Source organism: Sardina pilchardus, chromosome 24 (genome assembly GCF_963854185.1).
Source record: "Sardina pilchardus chromosome 24, fSarPil1.1, whole genome shotgun sequence".
Lineage (NCBI taxonomy): Eukaryota > Metazoa > Chordata > Actinopteri > Clupeiformes > Clupeidae > Sardina > Sardina pilchardus.
In genome coordinates, this window is record NC_085017.1 from 24,977,135 (window position 1) to 24,990,259 (window position 13,125).

Below are 13,125 nucleotides of genomic sequence, written 5' to 3' on the forward strand. Positions count from 1 at the left end.
ATGGGTGAAAAGGGCATAGGCCTAATCTTTTTGAAATTATAAACCTCAACTTCATAAGTTCATGCAAATTATTTTGTGGACCCCACGTTGAGAACCACTGCTCTAACGAGTAATAGTTAGGCCTATAGATGAGCTTCACATGCCTGCAACATGGAAAGCATGATTTTTTTTATTATTATTTGTATCACATTTAGATCTAAAGATACACTCTTTTTTAATTTCATGCATGGACATTTCATACCACAGAGGTGCTGCACATTTTAAATCAAAGCTTATGTCATCAAGAACAAACCCTGAAAGTGTCGTGCTTTTGTCATTTGTGCACAGCTCTTCTGATAATAAGAGCTAAACGGCTCCACTATATCCTATTAGTGTTGAATTTTACAACAGCATCGAACGCGTTTCAGCCGAACGTAATCAAGGACCGGAATTATCATTAGAATACAGCCTGAGCCTAATATGAATAGGTCTGATGAAACTACTTTGAAATGGCCTTCAACACAAAAGCGCCAGTCAGTCATGAATCTTTCAGAAATCATAGCATATTACAGCGCCCTCCACAATTATTGGCACCCCTGGTTAAGATGTGTTTTTTAGCCTCTAATAAATTATTTTTTTTTCCAAATAATATAGGACCACTATGAAAAAAAGCGTAAAATCCAACCTTTAATACAAGTGCATTTATTTAGAAGGAAAAAAATCCCACATAAAGACATAATTGTTCTTCATAAAATCACCTGTTCCACAATTATTGGCACCCCTAACAATTCCTAGCAAATAAATGTAATTAAAGTATTTCTGTCATTTCTGTCATTTCTACAGTAGTTTAAAAAGTCAATCAGATTATGTAGGAACATTTAATTAGTAACATCCTGTTTCCCTGGGCTATCAATATGACGTGACACAGAGGCCATTTCTCTTCAACATGGGAAAGACAAAGGAACACACTGTTCAAGTAAGGCAGATGTGTGTCGACCTTCACAAGTAAGGCAATGGCTATAAGAAAATAGCCACTCGCACACCTGCCCATATCTATCGTCAGAGGAATAGTTAAGAAGCTTAAAACAACTGGAACAGTGGTAAACAAGCCTGGAAGAGGACGCAAGTTTATTTTGCCACCACGCACAGTGAGGAGGATGGTAAGAGAAATAAAAAAATCTCCAAAACTCACTGTTACAGAATTGCATCAAATGGTTGCATCTTGGGGTCACAAAGTCTCCAAAAAAACCATCAGGCGCTATCTACATGCCAACAAGTTGTTGGGAGGCATGCAGGGAAAAAAACCTTTCTCACTCAAAATCATAAGCACAAACTTCTGGAGCGGTACAGGGCCTTCAACTGGGACCGTGTGCTTTGGTCAGATGAGACAAAGTTAGAGCTTTTTGGCAACAAACACTCTAAGTGGGTCTGGCGTAACAAAAAGATGAGTATGCAGAACAGCACCTCATGCTCACTGTGAAGTATGGGGGAGGATCGGTGATGCTGTGGGCCTGTTTCTCTTCCAAAGGGCCTGGGAACCTTGTTAGGGTGTATGGCATCATGAATGCTTTGAAATACCAGGACATTTTAAATCAAAATCTGATGGCCCCTGCCCGAAAGCTGAAGATGGATCGTCACTGGGTCTTTCAGCAAGATAATGACCCTAAACATATGGCCAAGTCTACACAAAAATGGTTCACCAGACACCGTATCAAGCTCCTACCATGGCCATCTCAGTTCCCAGACCTCAACCCCATTGAAAACCTGTGGGGTGAGTTGAAGAGGAGAGTGCAGAGGAGAGAACCCAGGTCGTTGGATGATTTGGAGATTTTGTGCAAAGAGGAATGGTCGAAGATCCCTCTTTCTGTTTTCTCTAATCTTGTGAAACATTATAAGACAAGATTAGGTGCTGTTTTCTTAGCAAAAGGGGGTTGTACAAAGCATTAACATCAGGGGTGCCAATAATTGTGGCACACATGATTTGAGGTAAAATAATTATTTCTTAATGTGGGATTTTTTTTCCTTCTAAATAAATGCACTTGTATTAAAGGTTGGATTTTACGCTTTTTTTCATTGTGGTCCTATATTATTTGGAAAAAAAATGAATTTATTAGAAGCTAAAGAACACATCTTAACCAGGGGTGCTAATAATTGTGGAGGGCGCTGTACATCACCTCTAAACTTCTCAGTGAAGTAGCCCATATTTTACATTACAATATATATTTATACGCAGACTGCGTAAATTACTGCTTGCAAGAATAGATTTAATACATGTTGCATGGTGCATTTTTATAGCTTTGGAATTGTTAAGGTTGTCACAATCAGAACTTCACATGGTTTGATTTGGGTATAAAAGGCCGGTGAATCACAAGGTGACGCTTGGAGGACTCCACATAGTCAAAGTAGTTCAGCTGTACATTGAATGCAATTGTCCTGCCCTGGCACTCCAGCAGCTGAGACAGTGAGAGAGGATAAAGTTATCAAATAAGGTTACGGTAGGGTTACACACTTACAGGCCTACACCCATTACTAAAGTGTCATTATGATGATGCCCTTTTCCCCTTATTTATTATTTTGTTATTATTTTCCTTATTTATCATCTTGTGCTATAGAGGATGCCTGAAACAGAGGATACACAGATTCTGAACTTAACTCTAGAATGCTAGAAAAAAAACTCCTAATAATGACAAATGGTTTTAAAGTCAGTTTAAAAAAACTGAACTGATTCTGAAATCACCATAGTACAATGAAATTTGATGTAAAGGCCTTGTAGTTAGACAATTAATGAAGATGAGGCAGCCACACTGTGCTCAGTCCCTACTTCAGATCTTTGCTCTGCGGCTGACGAATGATGCACTTACCCTGTATTTCTCAGAGAAGCCACAGAGTGCATGGCAGTCTATTTTGTATCCATTCAGAATGATTCTGTACATGGGAGTTCCTTGAGCTCCTGTGGTAGTATGACATTAGTATGAGTCAAAGCTATAAACATGTCAAAAGTCTAAAAGCCCTGCACAAAGGCTTGCAACGGCTTGCAACTCCGTGCTACTTCTAATTCACACCGCTGCAACTTGGTCTCGTCGCGTCGGGAGTCTTTGGTGTGAATTAGGCATTAAACTGAATGCTGTGTAAAATAACCTGATTAATATAGATTGATGGGAGAGCTGTTATTATAAATATATCCATATATATTTATACAGCATGTTATGTAGTATATCACAACAATAAATCTACTCACCAGTTTTTTGAGTAATGATGCGGATATAAATTTGGTTAAGGGGTCCCCTGTGCCGCAGGTGGGTGTGGATGTAAAATCGGTACTCCTTTTTGATGTGGTCAATCACAAGACGCCGTCGGCAGGCTCCTGAACAGATGAGCCACAACGACACTCCCATGCTGAACACAAAGAACGAGATGTATGAATGGGCCACCTGAAACAGCAGAAACATGCTTATCAAGACTATGCAGCTGACTAGTTGAGATAAGTGCTTGTGTGATTGTGGGTATACTGACATTATGCTTAAATGACATTGTGATTCATGAAGTACACTGCACTGCATTGCAATACATTGACCAGCTTTCTTTAATTTCAAACATTTTTTGTCAACATCAAGATTAGTGATCCATTGTTTTTGGCATCTTTTGGGAAGGGCCAGGGGCACATTTTACAAAAATCATTGATGTCCTAAGGCGTCTAGGGAGGGATGATCTCCCCTTCGACCATTTTGCATGAGAGGTTACCCTGCCTACTCACCATAATTTCCACATTCAGGTACACAGCCATGCCGATAGTGGATGCAAGCAACAACAATGCTCCTTTCAGTAAACTTTCATGGAAATATTCATACACATATACTGAAAACAAACATCAAAAATTATACAGCATCTGTCAATAATCATCCCATGTTTGTCCTCTCAGGATAGCATGTTCAAGGTTTGAGGGACAAAACTAAAATGCGTATAGAATATAGAAAATCTATCATCAGGCCTTACCATCGTCCTTTCTAATGAAAGGGAAGCTAGGATTCTCCAATATCTTTGTAGTGAAAGCTTGATTGGTGACAAATAACCTGTCCTTGTATTTGTTCAAGAATCCAAGCATGATTCTGCTGAGACGACAGTGTTAAACTGTCCTGTGGAGTTAAGCAAAACATAAAAAGCTGGTCACAAACAATTAGGCAGTTTATTTATGGAGGTCAGAGAGGGCTGATGGCATGTGTTTAGTGTCAGATTTTGAACTGTATTGGACATAATATGACTAATTTGACATGTGTGTCAAATGTCTGTGTTGTGGAGCTTTTATAATTTAGCTAAGCCTACACAGTTCCACTAATAATCAAAAGCCTGCTAATTTAAATCAAATTTCTAATGTCAATTTACTGTCAAATGTACGGTATATGACAGAGGTTTTTCCCTATTATTATTACTATTATTTTTATTATTATTATTATTATTATTATGCGTGTGTGGGTGTGTGAGTGTGTGTGTATGAATTAGTGAGGGTGTCCGTTTTTTTTATTATTATTAGTAGTATTCTCCATAGTCCATGTCAATTGTTGTTATAATTAATTGTTGTTAATATTAATGTCTAATTATTTGATGCAATTACTGCTTTGGCAACATTGTACAATTTTACATTCATGCCAATAAAGCTATTTGAATTTGAATTTGAAACACAAAACAAACAAAAACACATTTTAGTTGTTTTAACACACAATAATATCTGAACTACCTACATTTGATTTGAAATATACACAGGAGAGATGTTCAATTTCAAGTGCTAGAAGACAGTGGGCAATACAGATATCTTAAATATGTTTGTATACTTACACTGTTGCTCACTTTTAGCAGAGAAGTGATCGGCTAAAGAAATGGAGTTCAAATAGTCACCAAAACAATAAAGGTCTGGTTGACATGGTAACCTGTCATTAAATTGACAACATTCCAAATCCCAAGTCCAGTGGAGGAAAGAATCCCCCTTTCAGATTCAGAGAGATCATTATGCTTACATGGACATTCATTCTGAGACATTCTGACATTCTTACTCAGAATAGGCAATATTGTGAATATGCTGATACATGAGTTGATAATAGGGCTAACTTCGGGTGTTTGAAGATTCAATTTCTATGGATTCTTGTGAATATTTCAGTATTTCAGAGATTCTGAAAAAGCAACTTTTCTTTCACCATGTTCATCAGCGACAAGTCTTTCTTGAACAAATTGCATGAGCTGATCATGACCTTTCTGTCTGGCAGACAGCAAGTAATTTGTAATGTTCTGTGGCATAATATCTTTGGTGACAATGTTGTGCAGCTCGAGTCCTGAGTCATCAGAAAACATATGCAAACTTTGCAATTTGTTAAAGATATTGACTTCATCCTTGAGGTCTACCTTTTGTCGGCACGATTGTTCTCATTGTGTGTGAAAGAATCATCTAGTCCCATTCCATAACTAACTTTGTCTCACTGCCTAGATGTGATCTGAGATTGTAGGTCAGAGCCCACCTGCTCAGAGCTGATGTTGTTTTTGTTATGCCAACTATGCCACCTCCCTTCTTCCCAATTCCATTCAACCACTCTTGGCTCTGGTCTGGAGACACCTGGTTGAACAGGTGCTCTGATCGCTTTACCACAAAGTTGCCTTGAAACTCTGCTTCCACTTCAGCTGGGAGATTGTGCATGTCACTGATGTAAACTGTCCCCCACCTCGCATAGTTGATATGGTTATATCTAAAGAAATATGCAAGCATTGACGTGAAGGATTGCAGATGAAGTTGCCACAGACCATCTCTTTGTGCCCTGGTAAACAGTAGAAGCATCTCAACCATCTGAATGTATGACCACCAGAATTTGAAGTTTGGATTGTTCCTGCTTTCAACAAAACCTGCCATGGCTTCCCTGAATTCTGTTGTAAACAGGAATGCAATCAAGTCATCCATCTCAGCGGATGACAGCAGGCCCAGTATTCTATTAGCTAAATCTTGATTCCTGTCTTTGAGAAAATCTTGAAGCTTGGGGATAAGTATCCTGTACATAGCCTGCACTGTCAACTTGTGTATTCTCATTCCTTTGGCATATGAACTGCCAGACAGAACCTGCTCTGCTGTCTTTGGGCCAAAACAGTCGCTCTCAGTCCAGAAATTGGCTAGTTTTTGAAGCCGTGGGATGAAAGGGGTTGCTTTTTGACCCCAGAAAAGTATGAGGCAACGAAACCTCTCAGAACACCCTTTGTGCAGGTGTCCAGTTGAGGCTCAGTTAAAGCCGGAATGGGTTGTGAGGATTCAATGTTACCTTCAACGAGTTTGGCAGAATCCTCTGAGATGGCCACAGATAAACTCTTATCACTTTGGTTAGACAACGGCAGGCCTTCAAGAGAGAGACCTTGGCAGTCCTGTTCACATGTATCATTATTATTGGGTATAACGTCACCTTTGCTCTGATAAAAGTATGGTTGTTTGAACAGGTAGTGTGCACCTTGTGATAGATGTGAACTGTAGCCTCTAGGACAGCTCTTTTTGGCCCTAGCATCATAATCCAGGGCCACTGCAGCCTGAATGTTCTCTGCCTCAGAGAATTACCCTCACATGAGTTAGCCTCATAGGACTGTGCTATTTTCTTCATCTCACCAACAAATGTTTCGATGAGGATAGAGGTGGCTGGGTCAATTGCCTGAAGAAATGACAGGAGAAGCACTTGGAGTTAGACGAGCGTTAACGGACGGAGTACATTGAAAGTACATCAGAGAGTAGGCTAGATCAGTAACAGCCAATGTGGCTTTGGAACTCACTAGATAACATCTGACCACTTTCAATGATGCTAGTTTGTTTTAAGCTATGATCTTTACTGTCCCAGTCGATGACAGCATCAGCTTTGCATTTCTCCAAGGAAGTGCTACAGCAAGCCAACACTCGGACAACTTTCTTCAGAGTTGCAAGAATATTTTTGTGGGCTTGAATTATACCCGATCTTCCAGTCTTCCATTGTTTGAATTACAGCATCCATGGTATCTCTTGCTGTGCAGGCCAAAGTGGATTCAAGTCTCTCATCCTCAGCAGGAGAAATCTGCTTAGCTGAATACTCACAAAGCCTTTTGGAGACTTGCTGGAGCATATCCTTAGTCTCTTGAGCTATGCAGCCAGACAGTTACAGCGCTACACTCTGGGGGTATGTCTGTGAGCCCCCATGTTCGTGCCCACAGAGTTGACCAGTTGTGATCTTGTCGTTACTTTTGTCATCACATTGTCATTCATTTGTGGTCCACGTGGACTTGGCCATTTTTGTCACTTGAAAGCTGAAAGAAGTAGGCTATCGTCTTCCACAAGTGTCCACCAGCCGCCATATTTCTGGAGGCAAACACCTTACTGTCTATGGACAACACTCGCCGGCTATGAGAGACACCTGTTTCTCCATTGATTTCCAGGGATTGTTGCCCCCACAGTGATGGGGGTGTTATGGGCTTGATCAAGCAAGCCCACAGCATGGCAAGCACTAGCACCCACTAGCCCTATTAGCTTTAACCCAGCAACCAACTCTATAGACCTCTGAAGTTCGCCTACAAAAAAGCCACCATCTTTGCCCAAATAAGGAGATCCGGTATCTTGAGATTTTTTCTATGGGAAAATAACATGGGGATTTTCAATTATCGCACCTGTTAAACTCTCGCGGGGATGATGACATTGGAAAAGCAGACGTTTTTCACTACACAGTTTTGTCCACTGCCGTCTAGTGGATACTGTGATCTTCGGTAGGTGAAGACGGCACACTTTGATCTTTGCTACCCCAGAGCTAACTTACCATGCAACTTGCCATAGGCAGTTAGCTTCAATTAACTCCCGGATCTCCTTATATGGGCAAAGATGGCAGCTTTGGATCCTTTTTGTAGGCGAACTTCAGAGGTCTATAATGTCAACCTAGCAACCATCTTGATTACCCTAGCAACAGCCTAGCAATCACCTGATCAAGCCGAGCCGACTCTTACCCTTTACCTGTAGAATCGCCCCTGCAAGTAGCGTTGCAGGTAGACACAGTCCTGACTCAACCTCAGGGTCAAGTCCGTCGTCGAATGCAGAGAAAAACCGGGGGGGAAAAATATTTTAGAAATTCCTAAAGTAGGCTAGACTAGGCTAACATAGCTATTATGCATAATAGCATAGGCCTACTGCACAACAACACAGCATAGCCTTGCAACATAAACGGACTGTTTCTTATAGGTCTAGACCAAAATCGGCATAACACAGCAGGTTGAAATAGGGTTTGTTAAGTTAGTTTGTCAACGGTGCGGAACTGATTTTGCATAGTCTCTGTGCCAATAAAATCCGGTCATATTTTCCCAAAACACCAGTTTCTGGTTCAAGCTGTTCTCCTAACTCCAGTGTCAGCGAGGGACTCACAATATCTATAATACGACTCTTCACGCCAGTTACATTACAGAGGACAACAACTAATGCCAGTCATCGAACTTTGTCTCCTGCCACTTTCTTGCTTTCAATACAATAGCCCCCTTTCAAAATAAATCTCATCTTAGTAACTTAACAAAATCCATCTACACACGTGTCTCATCAGTCATGACATAGCCTACACTAAAATCCAATTTAGATTGAGTGACCCTAAAACTAGTCTGATTTTCATCATACTAAGCTCAATCTTTTAAGATTGAACATTAGTCTGGGGAAGCTGCGCTTTGTTTCTACTGCACAGTTTCGTTATTGTCACGTCACCAGCCAATAGCGTGCCAGAACTAGAGTATGGCCATTTCTGATTGGAGCCAAAGATTCTTCTGGCAGTAAACAGAGGATCTGCTGGTATCCAGCCTGAGTTGCTGGACAAAATTCAAATTCCCCGGAAGCTCAGGCAGGGTTCACCCAGCCTACCCTAAAACTGCCCTTATTAGAAATATAATCAGTGTCACACTGAAAAGAAACAAGACAGCGAGAGCAGTGGGACAACATAATTGAATCATTGTTCATACATAGACTTACCCAGATAGAAAAAATCAAGAAAAAATTGGCGGATCAGACCGCTGGTTGTGTCCACTGTTGGACCACCATCTCTTTAAATTCAACTTGTCATGAATATTAAGAAAAGACAGGAAATGTTATTTTGTAAAATAAAATTGGTTGCAAGTTGAAGTGGAGCGACTAATGTTTAATTCTCTTTAGATGTGAGACTGAGACACTGATTAATGGATATAGAGGACATTTGATTGAAGTAGTGGTGTAAAAGAGCTGCTACAAGAAATGAACCACATGGATTCACATACTTTTGCAAACGTCATATTTTGATTTTGTTGAATCTACAATGAAAATATAAAACATGCTTTTGTTCCTGTCTATTATTTGTAAGTTCAGCTTTACAATTTGAGGTTTAGATGTGCATTAAATGTTAATTTAACCCCTATGTCTAAGGGTTCGCATAGTTCACAGTACTGTGTAGGAAAGGTGCTAAAAGCTTGAGTTTGTTACTGCCACCTTGTGGTATTTTGTAGAAATGCTACCTGGCAATTGCACCATCCCCTTCACTATACTATACTCTCCAATTGCATATTGAAGGTGTATATCATTTCACAGGTTTTAATGAAATATGTTTTCCATCAGAGGTATTCCTGTACTTAGACCATGCCAACTCCCAAATGACTCCTGAAATGAGACAGTGTTTAAAGAATGCAATGTTTCACTGTTACGTGATACCTTTTTGACTATAGTGGTTAGCTCACCGAGCCGAGGGGGGGATGATGTTTCTACACTGAGGTTGTTGAGGTCTTTGGTATTATTTGCCCTCAATGGTGCCTTCCAGGCAGCGCTGCCTTCAAGGCACTACTCCCCTCAGTTTAGGGGTAGGATGAGGGTTGAGGGGGTGCCTTTTAGGCTGTGCTGCCTGGAAGGTGCCGTTGGGGGCAAATAACACCATTGAGCGGTTGTTGATAACAATTCCAGAGTGTCTGAAGGACCTTGATTAAACCCTCATCATCTTTGAAGGTGGATTTGGAAAACATTCAACTGCAAGTCGAAATTGGGTAAATACTTTACAAAAGTAAAGCCCCCCCACGGCTTTCTGACCAATCCCCTGCACGGACACACAGACAGACACAGTCAGAGTTTCTGTTTTGTTTCTTGTTTTAATGTAAAGCATACAGCAGTGAAGAGGAATACAATCCCAGTTCAGTTTTATGCAAATGTACAGTGCAAACAGAACTACAAAGGCCAAAGCTCACCCTATACACTCAGTCCACTACAAGAGGCTTTACGGACGGCGGTTAGTTACAAACACAAACATAGAAATCAGAGGTCTAAAAGAGGGCTGCAGATCAGAACTAAAACATGGGGAGGCAGGAGGGGCTTTCTCGAGGCGTCTCCCAGCAACAGCAGTTTCAGTACACACCAGCGCCACATGCAGGTTAGTTGAGAGGAAGCAGTCTTTTTTTTTCTCTTTTTTTGTTACCATTTTCCTGCAGATCCTTTATTTAGAAATAAACATTCAATCCACCATTTATTAGATTTACAGCACAAATACACTGGTCTGTCCATCTCTCTCTTCATGCAAAAACATTTGCGTTGAGTTATAACAGATTTTCATTGAAATGCATCTGTGACCAAATCAATGTTTCCCCTGGCTTTGGAGGCATTTAATGGAAGTGTATTTCATAAATTCTATTCCACTCACAGCGGTAATTCTGAAGATATATTAGATGATTAATTTGCGTTCAAATATGTTAACGTCCAAGGGTACAAGGCAACGGTAAGCCTGAATAAAATTCTGCTGACTATATATACTGCATTTACACATTGTGGATTTTGGAAGCATCTCATGGGCTCTCTGAATGTTTAACACTCTGGAAAGCACCATGAGACACGTGTAACGTGTTGGGGCTTGAAATTGAAAATGGAATCTCACCACTTCTGGAGGTCAGATTGTTTGTGATGATAATGCTCTTTGCTAATCTTGTGAAAGCCTGAAACCACAACGTTTACAGAGAGAGAGAGAGAGAGAGAGAGAGAGAGAGAGAAAAGACAAAATAACCAACCAATACATCTGCCCAATTCCAGCCTAGCCTATACAGTCTGCAATAAATATATCATAAATAATTACAACTACACACACTGGAGAAGTGTCCAATGCTTGTGAACATGTTAAAATGCCTAATGTACATAACTTCCGAACCCCTCAGAGTGCTTGGTTAAAAACAAAACAAAACAAAAAATTGAGAATTCTTTCAATACTTTTCAAAATTTCACATTAGTTTAGATGGGAAAAAACACAACACTAAGACCACTATGTTAAGAGACAGAGGACAAAAGAGATACATAGAAGCAGCAGAGGGGAAGAGAGACAAGTGGATGACAGGAGGGGAGGAGTGGAAACACTGGAGTGATTCGGATGAAAAGGAGAACGCAAATATCGAGTACGGAACACAAAGTGGTAACAACAGGCCTTTTAGAAACTGTTCTGGTCAATCACCAAAACGAACACCGCAACCTCCTCCTTCTCGCCTGTGCTGGGAGTGCTATTTAAAAGGCCTTTTTCCTCGAGATCAGTGTCTATTTAGGAGTACAAATGTCTAGCTCTACCGGTGTAGATTCTCTTGTATTATTTTCTCTTCTCTAGGTTGTCTATTGTTGTTCCACAACAGAGTGACAGGTTACTTATACAGTGATGTCTGCACATTCTGTTATATTTCCCATGTAGCACTGGGTCAGGGTCGCACATGGAGAGCAGGCATGCACAGAGAGACAGAGAGCGAGAGAGAGAGAGAGAGAGAGAGAGAGAGAGGTGGGGGAGGGGGGAAGAGAGCGGATGGGAAAAGAGAGAAGAAATGAGAGAGGAGGAGAGCTGGGGGTTGAAAAGTGATGTGCTATTAACAGCTTAGCAAGAAGCAAAGGAAGTCTGTCCTCAGATTGATCTCTCCGCCTGTCTATCTGAGCAGTGTCGTAATCAGCATGCACAGGTGGTTACACCGAAAGCTTACAGAGGGGCAACATTCTGTGGTGCGAGAGTGTATTAACGGGTCAGATTTTTTCCACTACAAAAGAATTACACCCGTTTTCTAGCCGGCGATGCTGCACATCGGTGTCTTATCCGTCCCATCCGCAGCCTTCGGAGTGCTGAGCTCAAACATGCATCCTTCCGGCTTCTCTCACGAGAGGTCGGCGTCTCCAACGCCACGGCTGCGGAAGCGAACTGTACAGCACGGAGCACGGCATGGTGCAGAGTTTCAACAAAACCTTACACGGATAACGCGTCTGTTAGGCGGGAGGGCCTCAGACAGTTTGAAGTGGTTAAAATAATACGGATTTAAAAACGTGCCCTTCTCGTCTGCTCTCCACAGGGCAGAGAGGCTCTCATTGGTTGGTCTGTCTGTCAGTCAATCGTTCGGCCAATCACGCCTACTTTCACTGGTGGGTGGAGGGAGGGTGGAAAATGGAGGCGGAGGTGCAGGATTCTTTGGAAAAGTTGTGACGACAGGATAGAGAGAGAGAGAGAGAGAGAGAGAGAAATAGAGAGGGAGAGGGAGAGAAGAAACGACAACCATTCGCTTGATTTTATTTCCGCTTCCTTCCACACCGCTTCCCCTCCTCTCCACTGAGGGGCGCCGAGCGCTTAATCCCTCGTGCGGCCTACGATGGCCAGGATGTAGAGGAAGATGTTGATTATGTCGGTGTAGAGGTTCAGGGAGGCGAAGATGTACTCCTCTGGGCTTAGAGACAGCTGCTTGTTGCCCAGCAGCAGCTGCGTGTCCACGGCCAGGAACTACCAAAGAGAGAGGAACGCAGAGGGGTCAGATATGGCCAGAGAGCAAATATACCCACAGACACCACACACGTAAACACACAAAAAAGCACATTAGATGAGGGATGTACCCTCAGCAACATTGAGCTGCACTGCATACAAAAAAACATAACACATCATATGTCACCAGCACATGTGATACATAAAAGTTCCATATAAAACAAGAAAAAGTCAGAGACATCTCTGTTTACCTCTGTTATAAACAGACTATAACATTACTATTTACATGTCTTCCTGCAGTCTTCTTCTGAGTCGCTCTAATATTTCAACACCTGGGGCCCGTTGCACAAAAGCAGAATTAAGATATCCGGGATAAGTTACTGAGCTGCGATCACTGAATCCAAAACAAGAGCATACCGGCTTA

The 13,125-nt window shown here is 41.4% G+C and overlaps 2 protein-coding genes across 3 annotated transcripts in view; both read right to left on the reverse strand.

Annotated features, from left to right (window-relative positions):
* Positions 1-2,222: 2,222 nt before the first annotated feature.
* LOC134073202 (cation channel sperm-associated auxiliary subunit TMEM249-like) lies at positions 2,223-4,106 on the reverse strand. The gene is made up of 5 exons (XM_062530200.1): positions 3,973-4,106; positions 3,734-3,834; positions 3,218-3,410; positions 2,841-2,929; positions 2,223-2,432 (listed from the first exon to the last, which is right to left on the reverse strand). The coding sequence occupies exons 1-5, from the start codon at positions 4,079-4,081 to the stop codon at positions 2,301-2,303; spliced, it is 624 nt and encodes a 207-aa protein (XP_062386184.1). The 5' UTR covers positions 4,082-4,106; the 3' UTR covers positions 2,223-2,300.
* Positions 4,107-10,072: 5,966 nt separating this feature from the next.
* The window catches only part of grinaa (glutamate receptor, ionotropic, N-methyl D-aspartate-associated protein 1a (glutamate binding)), a 28,056-nt gene continuing 25,003 nt past the window's right edge, over positions 10,073-13,125 (reverse strand). For both annotated transcript variants that reach the window (XM_062529276.1, XM_062529277.1), the window contains exon 7: positions 10,073-12,722. In XM_062529276.1, coding sequence (XP_062385260.1) covers positions 12,573-12,722 — 150 coding nt within the window. In that variant the 3' untranslated portion in view covers positions 10,073-12,572. The remainder of the gene's footprint in view (positions 12,723-13,125) is intronic.